The sequence below is a fragment of the Pristiophorus japonicus genome, chromosome 15 (genome assembly GCF_044704955.1).
Source record: "Pristiophorus japonicus isolate sPriJap1 chromosome 15, sPriJap1.hap1, whole genome shotgun sequence".
Taxonomy (NCBI): Eukaryota; Metazoa; Chordata; class Chondrichthyes; family Pristiophoridae; genus Pristiophorus; species Pristiophorus japonicus.
In genome coordinates, this window is record NC_091991.1 from 137,819,183 (window position 1) to 137,831,692 (window position 12,510).

General features: G+C 45.7%; 1 protein-coding gene across 5 annotated transcripts in view; it reads right to left on the bottom strand.

Annotated features, from left to right (window-relative positions):
* The window catches only part of dnah3 (dynein axonemal heavy chain 3), a 292,437-nt gene that overhangs the window by 187,312 nt on the left and 92,615 nt on the right, over nucleotides 1–12,510 (bottom strand). For 4 of the 5 annotated variants that reach the window (XM_070900963.1, XM_070900961.1, XM_070900964.1 and 1 more), the window contains 3 exons: nucleotides 5,823–5,939; nucleotides 3,872–4,051; nucleotides 219–355 (listed from right to left, as the gene is read on the bottom strand). In XM_070900963.1, the coding sequence (XP_070757064.1) occupies nucleotides 219–355; nucleotides 3,872–4,051; nucleotides 5,823–5,939 (434 nt within the window). The remainder of the gene's footprint in view (nucleotides 1–218; nucleotides 356–3,871; nucleotides 4,052–5,822; nucleotides 5,940–12,510) is intronic. The other variant, XM_070900965.1, reaches the window with a different exon arrangement.

The following is a 12,510-nucleotide window of genomic DNA, read 5'->3' on the forward strand; positions in this document are numbered from 1 at the left end:
GTGAATGAATTTTAAAAAAAATCAACCATCTCTTCTGTGTAAGCAAGTTTACTTTTACAACATAATCTTTTGTTTGTTTCCCACCATTTATGAGAATATCCAAAAACGATGACATATATATTTCAATAAGAATTTCCCCGATGTCTAAAATACTAACACTATTTTTATATTTAACTCAAAATAAATATCTGCAGCGTATTTTAAAAGGGGTCCATTACCTTGCGAAATAGAGTCTTTTCTGCTCCAGGTATAAATTAAGTCCTTTTTGGATGTCCTCTAAAAGAATATTAGCCTCGAGCAGCCTTTCGAGCATATTTGGCTGAGCTGTAGCTACCAAAACCCGGGTATCTTTTACCTTGCAACAAAAACAATCAAATGCAGTGTAAGAAACTACTGCGGTTAATTCTGCATAACTATGCCTTTTCAAACATTTTCAGAACATAGAATTTAATCTTAGTGTAAACCAATTATTATATATTAAAAACAGACTTAAGGTTGCAATGGTAGTGCACCAGTTGGCGACACCATAAATATAATGTTGTGACAAACTAAAAACATTAGGATGTCACCTAATATTGTGATTTTGACCAGGGCCATCTTAGTGCTGAGAGCAGGGCAGAAAACAACTTTTTTAATGTTTTTTTAAATTTATTAATTCATGGGATGTTGGCATCACTGACAAGGCCAGCAATTATTGCCCATTCCTAATTGCCTTCGAGAAGGTGGTGGTGAGCCGCCTTCTTGAACCTCAACAGTCCGTGTGGTGAAGGTTCTCACACAGCACTGTTAGGTAGGAAGTTCCAGGATTTTGACCCAGTGACGATGAAAGAATGGCAATATATTTCCAAGTCAGAATGGTGTCTGACTTGTAGGGGAACTTGGAGGCAACATTCTCGTTAAGCTGCGCAGCGGTCTGGAGATCCCACGCAGGCCGCTCTCCGGAATTTCCGTGCAAGAAAGCATGCATTCGTGGAAATTTGAATGGGGCGCGCAGCCAGTTAAAGGAACCGCACATCCAAAAGAAAGTTAGAGGGAGCATTGTTTGGAGGTGATTATGTTCCCATGCACCTTTTGTCCTTGTCCTTCTAGGTGAGAGAGGTCACGGGATTGGGAGGTGCTGTCGAAGTAGCCTTGATAAGTTGCGGCATTGTATCTTGTAGATGGTACATATTGTAGCTTCAGTGCGCTGGTGGTGGAGGGACTGGATGTTTAAGTTGGTGGATGGGGTGCCAATCAAGTTGACTACTGTTGAGCTTCTTGAATGGTGTTGGAGCTGCACTCATCCAGACAAGTGGAGAGTATTCCATCACACTCCTGACTTGTGCCTTGTAGATGGTGAAAAGGCTTTGGGGAGTCAGGAGGTGAGTCAACTGCCGCTGAATACCCGGCCTCTGTCCTGCTCTTGTAGACTGGTCCAGTTAAGTGGCTGGTCCAGTTAAGTGTCTGGTCAATGGTGACCCCTAGGATGTTGATGGAGGGGTATTCGATGATGGTAATAACACAATGTCATTGAGAGGCGGTTACACTCTCTCTTGTGGAAGATAATCATTGCCTGGCACTTGTGTGGCGTGAATGTTACTTGCCATTTATCAGCCCAAGTCTGGATGTTGTCCAGGTCTTGTTGCATACGGGAATTATTATTAGTTGAGGAATTACAAATGAAACTGAACACCGTGCAATCATCAGCAAACATCCCCACTTCTGACCTTATGTTGGAAAGAAGGTCATTGATGAAGGAGCTAAAGATGGTCTAGTACACTGCCTTGAGGAACTCCTGCAGCGATGTCCTGGGGCTGAAATGTTTGGCCTCCAATAACCACAACCATCTTCCTTTGTGCTAGGCATAACTCCAGCTAGGTGGAGAGTTTTCCCTCTGATCCCGTGACTTCAATTTTACTAGGGCTCCTTGGTCCCACACTCAGTCACTCTCACCTCACCTCTGCATGTCAGCTCTTTTGTCCATATTTGGACCAAGGCTGTAATGAGATCTGGAACCTAGTGGTCCTGTTGGAACACAAGCTAAGCATTGATGAGCAGGTTATTGGTGAGTAAATGCTGCTTGATAGCAGTGTCACGACACCTTCTATCACTTTGCCGATGATTGAGAGTAGACTAACGGAACGGTAATTGGCCAGATTGGATTTGTCCTGCGTTTTGTTGATCTGATCTGTTTGTTATGGGATCGCTTGGCTCTATCTATAGCACGCTTCTTCCATTGTTTAGCATGTGTGTAGTCCTGTGTTGTAGCATTCATCAGGTTAGTACCTCATTTTCAGGTATGCTCGATGCTACTCCTGGCATACTCTTCTGCACTCCTCATTGAACCAGGGAGTTGGACGTCTGACTTGATGGTAATGGTGGAGTGAGGGATATGCAGAGCCATCGGGTTACAGATTGTTGTGGAATACAATTCTGCTGCTGCTGATGGCCCACAGCGCCTCATTGGTTGCCCAGTTTTGAGCTGCTAGATCTATTCTGAATCTATCCCATTTTGCATGGTGGTAATGCCAAACAACACAAAGGAGGGATGTCCTCATTGTGAAGATGAGACTTTGTCTCCACAAGGATTGTACAGTGGTCACTCCAACCAATACTGTCATGGACAGATGCATCTGAGACAGGTAGACTGGGGAGGATGAAGTCAAGTAGGATTTTCCCTCATGTTGGTTCTCTCACCACTTGCCACAAGTCCAGTCGGCAACTATGTCCTTCAGGACTCGGCCAGCTCAGTCAGTATCGAGTTATCGAGCCACTCTTAGTGGTGCATACTGAAGTCCCCCACCCAGAGTATATTATGTGCCCTTTCTACCCTCAGTGCTTCTTCCAAGTGGTGTTCAACATGGAGGAGTACTGATTCATCAGCTAAGAGTGGGCAGTAGGTGGTAATCAGCAGGAGTTTCCCTTGCTCATGTTTGACCTAATGAACAAGGCATTGTGGGAAAGACAAGTACAAAGCTGTGTAGCAGTGAGGTTTTGAAGGACATAAGGAAGAAAGGGAAGTTAAGTTTGGCACAGTAGTTGAAATGGACGGGGTGGGGGTTGATGTGGGCTTTTTGGGGAGGGCTTGATGACAGCAGTTTTAAAGGGGAGGTGGCTTGTTAGGATTTGGACTTCTTCCCAACATTTGTATTCAAGGCAAAAAGGTAGCTTTCATAAATATACCAAGTCTCCTATTTGATGCAGATGAAGCTTAGTTTCCATTACAAGTGTTGACTATATAGGGTAAATTTTCATCTCGATCACCTGCCGTTAACAGGGTAGTAACGGCATCAAAATGGAGTCAGTAGCCTTATCGCTTCTTTAACACTGACAATGGTGGTGGCGGCAACATTTTGAATGTGACCCAGCGCTGTGCGCCGGAAGTGCCCTCCTGTCTCTGGTGGTAGGCCCCAATTTCTACCCCACCAAGTGAACGAGGGTACTTTTTGGAAAAGGGAAGAGAGAAAGTAATCAGAGGGCAATTGGATGTACTCTCCTTCCTTTATCTTCTGTAGTGTCCAGTTCAGCATTGGCATTGATTGACAAAGACATGCGAACAGACATGGGAACGAAAATGAATGGGAGTAAAACAGAAAATAACTTACAAAATGGGAAATAGAAAAGTAAACACAAGAAAAAGTTGAAATAGTTTGATTATAATTGGAAGCTCCGCCCGTCACTTGCAGCTCAGTGTTAGTTTGTTGTAAAGCGGCAGAAAAAAAACGGGAAAGCCAGATGTTGCTTCCAAAGCTTCTCGCATTATCCAATGCTTAGGCCTCCATGGATGGAAAAGTAGATCCCAAACATTTACTTATTAGCCTGTCCTGAATTTAGTGTTCAGTTTTGAACTGAAGAAAATTAAGTTCCTAAATTGAATGGGCAATTTACTTACTGCTTCCATCATAATGTCTTTCCAGTAGCCGTCTACAATACCAAATTTCCGACCTTCTTCCGGCATTTGAGCGATGATATCCTCTGAACTAAAGATAGGCTCCAGGTACAGCCAGGTGGCCTGACATTTTAACCAGCTATCTAAAATATTTTGCATCTGGACCAGCTTCTCCTCCCATAGCTAGATTAATGAAAATGACATACAACGTAAAAATGATTAGGACTACTTAATGTAACAATTAAGTTACAAACAAGACTCTGTCCCATCTACCATGCTTGTAGGAATTAGATTTTTTTTTTAAAAAGAACATATTTTACAATAAAATGCAACTTAAGAGTTATTGCTGCTATCTAGACAAACTATTTAAAAAACTTTAAGTAGTAGTTTGTTATAAAATGCAGAAAACAAAAAGCAAAATATGGACCTGAAATTAAGGTTCCCAAGTTTCCACATGATTTGCGCCTGATTTTTAGGAGCAACTGGTGGAGAACGGACTATCTTAGAAATCGCAATTCTTCACATTTTTTTTTCTGCAGTTCTAGTCAGGTAGAACAGTTCTACTTTGGAACAGAATTTTTTCTTCAAAAGGGGGCCACTGACGCCTGATTTCAAAGTTTCCACAGTGAAAACGTACTCCAAACTAACTTAGAATGGAGCAAGTGAAGATTTTTGTAGAACTGAAAAAACCTGTTCTACACATTAAAAAATCAGGCCCAGGTTACAAATTAGGCGTCCAGAACGAGGTGGGGGGGAGGGGGGGGGGGAAGGGAAGTCATTAAATTCTACAATAAATCCTTATTTATACTTCTACAAATATTATACAAATAAATCCAACCTGAATAAACATTTATAAGCAAAGATTAAATAAACCATCTTCCTACCTGTGTGAAAGTGCTTCAGGCACGGAGAATGCAGCAGTCAGCCTGAGGCGCCCGTTCATCCCGCGGGGGGGGGGGGGGAGAAGGCGCCCGTTCTTCCCGCGGGGGGGGGGGGGGGGAGGAGGCGCCCGTTCTTCCCGCGGGGGGTGGGGGGAGGAGGCGCCCGTTCTTCCCGCGGGGGGTGGGGGGAGGAGGCGCCCGTTCTTTCCCGTGGGGGGGGGGGGGGGGAGGAGGCGCCCGTTCTTCCCGCGGGGGGTGGGGGGAGGAGGCGCCCGTTCTTCCCGCGGGGGGTGGGGGGAGGAGGCGCCCGTTCTTTCCCGTGGGGGGGGGGGGGGGGAGGAGGCGCCCGTTCTTCCCGCGGTGGGGGGGGAGGAGGAGGTGCCCGTTCTTCCCGCCAGGGGGAGGGCGGGGGGGGGGGGAGGAAGGAGACAGTGAGAAGGCTGCAAGTGCTGATGGCAATGTGCTTTTATTTAAAAATGTTCAAAAATGTAACAGTTACAAAAAACTACAAAAATGGCAGAGTGCCAATGTTTCCTTCACACTGCGCGTGCGCGAACGCTCCAACGCGCACGCGCAGCGTTGCCGGCAGGAAAAAAACTAATTTAAATAGTACCCGCCCCCTCCCACTTACAAAATCGGCGCGAGTGTAGGCTCCGCCCCCTTGGGCGCCGCGCCAAACAGACAAGGAGCTGCAGAACGCTCCAGAATTGCGAGTTTTTTTTCCGGCGCCGTTTTAGGCGCGAAAAACGGGTGCCCAGCTCGGAAGGGCGCCTGTTTTTTATCGTGTGGAAACTTGGGCCCTAAATGTTTTACTTTTAACAGCTTTATGTGTTTAAGTGGCAAATATATCTTTTGAACCCAATTATTTCCAATTGCACTGGAATTCCAAATCTGAAATTAAGATCGTTTGCAGGTGTATTTTTATTTTATAAAAAAATGTACAGGCATTACTTGGGGCGGGGGGGGAGGTCTTACTGCAAAGTTAAATAACATTTCGGAGCTAAATAAGGGCATTCATATTTAATGTTTGTGTGTTTTCGTGGCACCATTCTCCCTTATCCACGTGCTCCTACCTTGCACTCGGTTTCAATAGGTCTGATATACGGAGATCCACGCATAGTCTGTATTTTAATGATATGATCATCCAGCAGTACCTGAATATCATCCACTGCGGACAGAATACTTACATTCTGAAAACACAGGAGGTTATGTTACAGCATATTATTAATAAATGACAAGATTCATTGCAGTCCATTTGCTCCATTACCTTCACTTGAGGGCAATAGCTTCTGAGCTACAAGTATTACATTAAATGACATTGTTCAGCAATTCTTCAGAATAACAAACTCTTTTGGGGCGAAATGACCCTTTCTACAGTCTATTAGCGCCTCCGGGGGGCGCTAACGGGGCGGAGGAGACATTTTGCCTCGGTGAGGGCGGCGCTAACACCTCCTGGGAAACTGCCCAGGAATTTGCGGAGGCACTGCCACGGCAGCATCGCGACCCGCGGTTAGCGCCCCGGGCCGCCGCACAACCGCCGACCCCTTAATGCCCCGCGGGGGAAATTGTCCCGTTCGACACGAGGCTGACGCGAGCGGATGTCAACGCCAGCTTTGGGGGGTCGCGAAGCTGGCCGACATCCGCTCTCTGGGCGCTTCTTAAAGGGGAGGGCGCCAGGGCCCCGGGTTGCCATCTTTTTTTGGCTGCTGACTCTCGGGTCGGCTCTACACTCATGGCCCTAGTGTGGTCTGGGCTGCTATCGTGCAGCCCAGTTGCATGCTGCCATGGTGGCCTAGTGGAGGCCATCAGAGGCCTTGCAGTATGTGCACCTGTCCTTCCCTTTAATTGAAGTGGAGGGGTGTTGAAGCGCATCAGCCACGTAGCGCTTTCCTCAGCACCCCAGTAACAGCCCCAAAAGGAAGTGGAGTGCGAGAGATTACGGTCTGCTTCCTTTCAGGGGCAGTAAGGGCAATTCTGCGACAGGGGCGGGACTACTGCGCCAGGTGCAGAAAATCCCAGTCCCAGATAGTTACCGTCCCCAAACGGGGCACAGGACAATTACGCCCCCTTCGTTTATAGTTATGTCATGAAATCCGTTAGCTTTCAAAAGAAATGTTCTGGTTTTAAAATATATAAGGAGGTACATCCACAAAAATATGTGCTGTCCTTTTGCCACTAGGAAATTAGTTTATGCAGTTTCAATATAGTTCCTAGCAATAATGGAGCTATGGCACAAAAAGCCCACAACTTGGCAGAAATTGGTTATTTCATTCAAAAATGGCAAATAAATGAATTGCAAAATTCAAACTGGTAAAGTAAGATATGGCCTGTAATTGTGGCACAGGGGACAGCTTTACTCGAGAGCCGGGGTGGGTAATTATTGGGCTGGAGGGTCACTTAACAAGTTTTGGTGAGGTTTTGAGGGCCGCATACCAATGTTTCCACTGATGGTCACACAACAATCGTGAGGTCCCGTGCAGCCCGCTCACCAGCTCCTGCCACTGGAAGAGATACTGTGCAGCAAGTTTAAAGGGACCGCACGCGTTGGTGAGAGCAAAGTGTTAAATTAGTAAACTTTACTCATAGGGCTCAATTTTCCTCTTTGCCGATTTTTGGCGCCCAGGAGGATTAATGGCCGATTTTTTTGTGCCCGATTGCAGCGAAAGAAAAAGTTGCAACTTTCGCCAAAGTAAAATTTCATTTTGGCGCTGCGGTACCTGAAGTTAAGTCTGGGTGTGGGGCTTCAAGTGTGTGCCAAAAAGTCTCTGAGCATGCGGTGGGGGGAAAAAAATCACTTTTTCCACGTGACGGGTGTGTCCACGCAACCACAGTAAACTTCCCGGTCTGGATCAAGAGTTTGTGAGAACCCATTTGGATCGGAGCTGGATTCTGGACATTTAAATTTTAGCTGCAAATGATGGATCCAAGGGAAGCGGAAAGAGAAGGGGGAAAGGCCAAGAACATTTCTAGCACAGGAAATTGAGCCCCTGGTCGACATAATTGAGAGGAGATGGGATGTGCTTGAGAACAAAGGGAGAATGGGACAAAAGAAACAGTGATTTATGGCACTTTAATGATAACATTGGGCGAAATGTGTATGTTTGCTGCTTTGCACAAAACTGTAGTGCCGTCTCCGATGCTCATTGGGCTCGAGACACAGGTTGGAGTGCCGGCCGGCAGGATCGCTCCCTCGGCTGGATAGAAACACAGGTGATCGGCGCTCAGCTTGAACAGAAGCCCGGGGGGGTGGGGGGTGTGGAATCCAAGCACCGAGCTCCTGTGCTTGTGTCCGGCCGAAGGAGCGATCCTGCCGCCAGCCAGCCGGCATTCCTCCAACCCGGGCCTGAAGCCCCGTGATCAGAGATTCTGTGGTGGGGTGGAGTCGCAATTTGCCTTCTCACATAACATTCTCATATTTTAAACATTATGTGGAGAAAATGAAATTTCTAACATTCTGTGGAAAAAGTTAACTTTCCGAGTTATTTTCCCTCTGCAAAAATCTATATGAATGTACGTTTTAAATTGTCTTCTTCCCTCGCTCCAAAAACTCAGAAATATACTCAGCGCCGATTTTCTCAAGTTAACGTAGGGTTTTTCTGATCGGTACTTAAGGCCACGCTGCGCTGACCTTAAGAACAAAATTGATGTTAGCAAAAATCGCTTAAATGGCCAAAAAGGGCCAAAAATGGCACGGAAATCAATTTTCACCCAGACCTGCGGCAAAAAATCTGGCATGCAAAAAATCCAGCGCTGACAGTCGCTGCCAGCGTACAAACTTTGAGGAAAGTTGCAAATTCACGATTGCTCAAAGAGAAATCAGCGGACGCCAAAAGAACAGCGTCCAATGGCGGCAAAAATTGAGCACAGTATTGATCATCACTCCCACTTCTACCCTCCCAATATAGACATAAACATCTTAAATACACAAAATGTAGTGTAAAATAGTAAAATCATCCATTACTAAATGAATAAAATGATTGATTGATCAATCGATTATATGTTATACTGAAAGTCTATGTGTCTGTTTGGCAGAGCGGCTCGAGTTTGCGGGATCTCCGATACGAGAGGTGTTCTCGTTTTAGTGCGCTGAGTACGGGATCCTGAGGTTTAGCATGGCCTGAACTACAATCGCGGGCCATTACCTGGAGTCCTTGTGCTCCGGGATCCACTCCCTGTCTAAAACGGCGATGAGAACCCCCCTGCCGTCGTACTCTGGGTATCAGGAGAGGAAAGATGCAGTAAAAGAATCATCGAGATAAGCGGCATGACCCGAGTCAGACTAATTTGCAGCTCAAGCTCAGGCTCGCATTCTATTTCTGTCCCATTCAGCGAGCTGGATAGAATGAACTGGCCATATTTTTGCCTACCACTCGGTTAGAAGTTCCCCCGCTCTTTACTGAGAAAACTCCCAGAAACGTCAGGGACCCGTCGTAACTAGGCCTGTGCCAGAGTTACGCCGGGCGACTGGCGGTACCCCCGCGGAATTCAAACACCACCTTTCACCTAATTGCACCAATAAACAAAAATAGCATTTTATAACTCACTGGAATGAAATCAAGCCCAGGATTAAATTTTAAATTAATCGCTAAAATTCCATCAGCGACAAGTTGAGACTAAAATCTTGCTGCAAGTTTAAAAAAAATGTTTAAGTAAACAATCCTCCAATCGATTAAATTGTGTCAATTCTGAGTCACGCTGCCAATGGCGTTGCATATATTTAAAGTATTTGAGCTATTGTGCATTTATCTGGAAAGTTTGCATAGATTTATGGAAACTGATCCCACTAACCATGAGTAACTCACCTTTCATGTTGCAGTGACTGAGCAGAAGCTGAGGTGTCGGGTGTGATAATGACACCAACATCCCTTGATAAATACATAAAATTACCCACAAGAGACATATAATTGAGTATGAATTGAGGATGATTTTATAAATTGGCAGAATACAGGTGTTGGATTCATTCAACTGCTCTGATGTTCTCTCTATATTAATTAAATAATTAAAATATGCCACCTTATTATAAGTGTTGTCTTGTTTGGGGACCAATTAGCTAGCTGCTATGACTTCTGGAACTGCATAGTATTCTCAGATTAGTTTACAGTTTGAGATTTTGAAATTAAAATGCCATTAGATTAGGCTATGTGCACAAATTGGAAGGTTTTCCCCTGCAGTTTTCTCTCCTCTTCTGAAGATCTAACTCTTGCTGGGCCGAAGTTCCTCAGGCACAAACATCCGCCCCCCTCACCCCCACCAGTATCTTACCTGAGCAGCAATTCTTTAATTGTGAGTCGAAGCATGAGGATGGAATTTTCTGAGGGCCCCCAACACCAGAGGAGAACAAGAACAAGACCGAAATTTTCATTACCTGGGCGGGTCGGAATGGCAGGTGGTCGGCATGTATGGTCGGAACCGCGTTCTTTTTATCATCCTGCTCCTTAGAGCAACTTTGTTAATGGCGCCTATTAATGCAGGCCTGCGCTTTACCCGGCCCTATTAAATGGTACGGATCTGATGATATCATAGAAACATAGAAAATAGGTGCAGGAGTAGGCCATTCGGCCCTTCGAGCCTGCACCTCCATTCAGTAAGATCATGGCTGATCATTCCCTCAGTACCCCTTTCCTGCTTTCTCTCCATACCTCTTGATCCCCTTAGCCGTAAGGGCCATATCTAACTCCCTCTTGAATATATCCAATGAACTGCCATCAACAACTCTTTGCGGTAGGGAATTCCACAGGTTAACAACTCTCTGAGTGAAGAAGTTTCTCCTCATCTCAGTCCTAAATGGCCTACCCCTTATCCTAAGACTATGTCCCCGGGTTCTGGACTTCCCCAACATCGGGAACATTCTTCCCGCATCTAACCTACCCAGTCCCATCAGAATCTTATACGTTTCTATGAGAACCCCTCTCATCCTTCTAAACTCCAGTGAATAAAGGCCCATTTGATCCAGTCTCTCCTCATATGACAGTCCAGCCATCCCTGGAATCAGTCTGGTGAACCTTCGCTGCACTCCCTCAATAGCAAGAATGTCCTTCCTCAGATTAGGAGACCAAAACTGAACACAATATTCCAGGTGAGGCCTCACTAAGGCCCTGTATAACTGCAGTAAGACCTCCCTGCTCCTGTATTCAAATCCCCTAGCTATGAAGGCCAACATACCATTTGCTTTCTTCACCACCTGCTGTACCTGTATGCCCACTTTCAGTGACTGATGAACCATGACCCCCAGGTCTCGTTGCACCTCCCCTTTTCCTAATCTGCCGCCATTCAGATAATATTCTGCCTTCGTGTTTTTGCCCCCAAAGTGGATAACCTCACATTTATTCACATTATACTGCATCTGCCATGTATTTACCCACTCGCCTAACCTGTCCAAGTCACCCTACAGCCTCTTAGCGTCCTCCTCACAGCTCACACCACCACCCAGTTTAGTGTCATCTGCAAACTTGGAGATATTACACTCAATTCCTTCATCTAAATCATTAATGTATATTGTAAAGAGCTGGGGTCCCAGCACTGAGGCCTGAGGCACTCCACTAGTCACTGCCTGCCATTCTGAAAAGGGCCTGTTTATCCCGACTCTCTGCTTCCTGTCTGCCAACCAGTTCTCTATCCACGTCAGTACATTACCCCCAATACCATGTGCTTTGATTTTGCACTCCAATCTCTTGCGTGGGATCTTGTCAAAAGCCTTTTGAAAGTCCAAATACACCACATCCACTGGTTCTCCCTTGTCCACTCTACTAGTTACATCCTCAAAAAATTCCAGAAGATTTGTCAATCATGATTTCCCTTTCATAAATCCATGCTGACTTGGACCAATCCTATCACTGCTTTCCAAATGTGCTGCTATTTCATCCTTAATGATCGATTCCAACATTTTCCCCACTACTGATGTCAGGCCAACCGGTCTATAATTACCCGTTTTCTCTCTTCCTCCTTTTTTAAAAAGTGGTGTTACATTAGCAACCCTCCAGTCCATAGGAACTGATCCAGAGTCGATAGACTGCTGGAATATTATCACCAATGCATCCACTATTTCTAGGGCCACTACCTTAAGTACTCTGGGATGACTCAATTCCAGCGGGGATATTTAAAGCAGCCTTGGCCACATTGCAGTTAAAGGTTCATCAAGGCGTGTACAGAGAGGATATATTACCAACTGGTTATTGCTCAGCCTTGCAGAGATGGCTTCAGAATGGCAGAGGGCTGCACCCCGATTTTCAGATGACTCCCAACATATTCTTATGGTGGGAATCAGAGCATGCAGGGAGGTCCTCTTCCCTGCTGATGGGTGCAAGAGACCTCGCCAGGAGACAAAAAGAGCCTGGCTGCCTCTACCTCTGCTGAAAGGGTTGCACCTCGGAAAAGCACGTGTCAACAAAAAATGACACAGAAGTAGATGCACAAGGGTAAGCACATGGGTGTTTAAAGAAGTTTTCTTGTTACGGTTCCGTTACTGTTATGTCATATAAAAGTATTTATTTTCACCACTTTCTGCTCATGCCCATTTTTGTATGCTACTTTGGAAGTGGCTTAGTGAGTTGGAGTGAATGGTCAGATATAACCTTAGCTCCAGCGTGAAAGGAATGGCTTGGTCATTGTAGAGATGCTTTATGGTGTTGTTGGGGGGGTGGGCATCTGGCACAGCATGTGGCAGCCATATGGGTGTAATGCAGGAATTTAAGTAAATCTGGCAATGCTGAGGCCATCCCTAGCTTCCCAGGCAGCAATGTGCTCTGGTGCTGTTGGCATCTG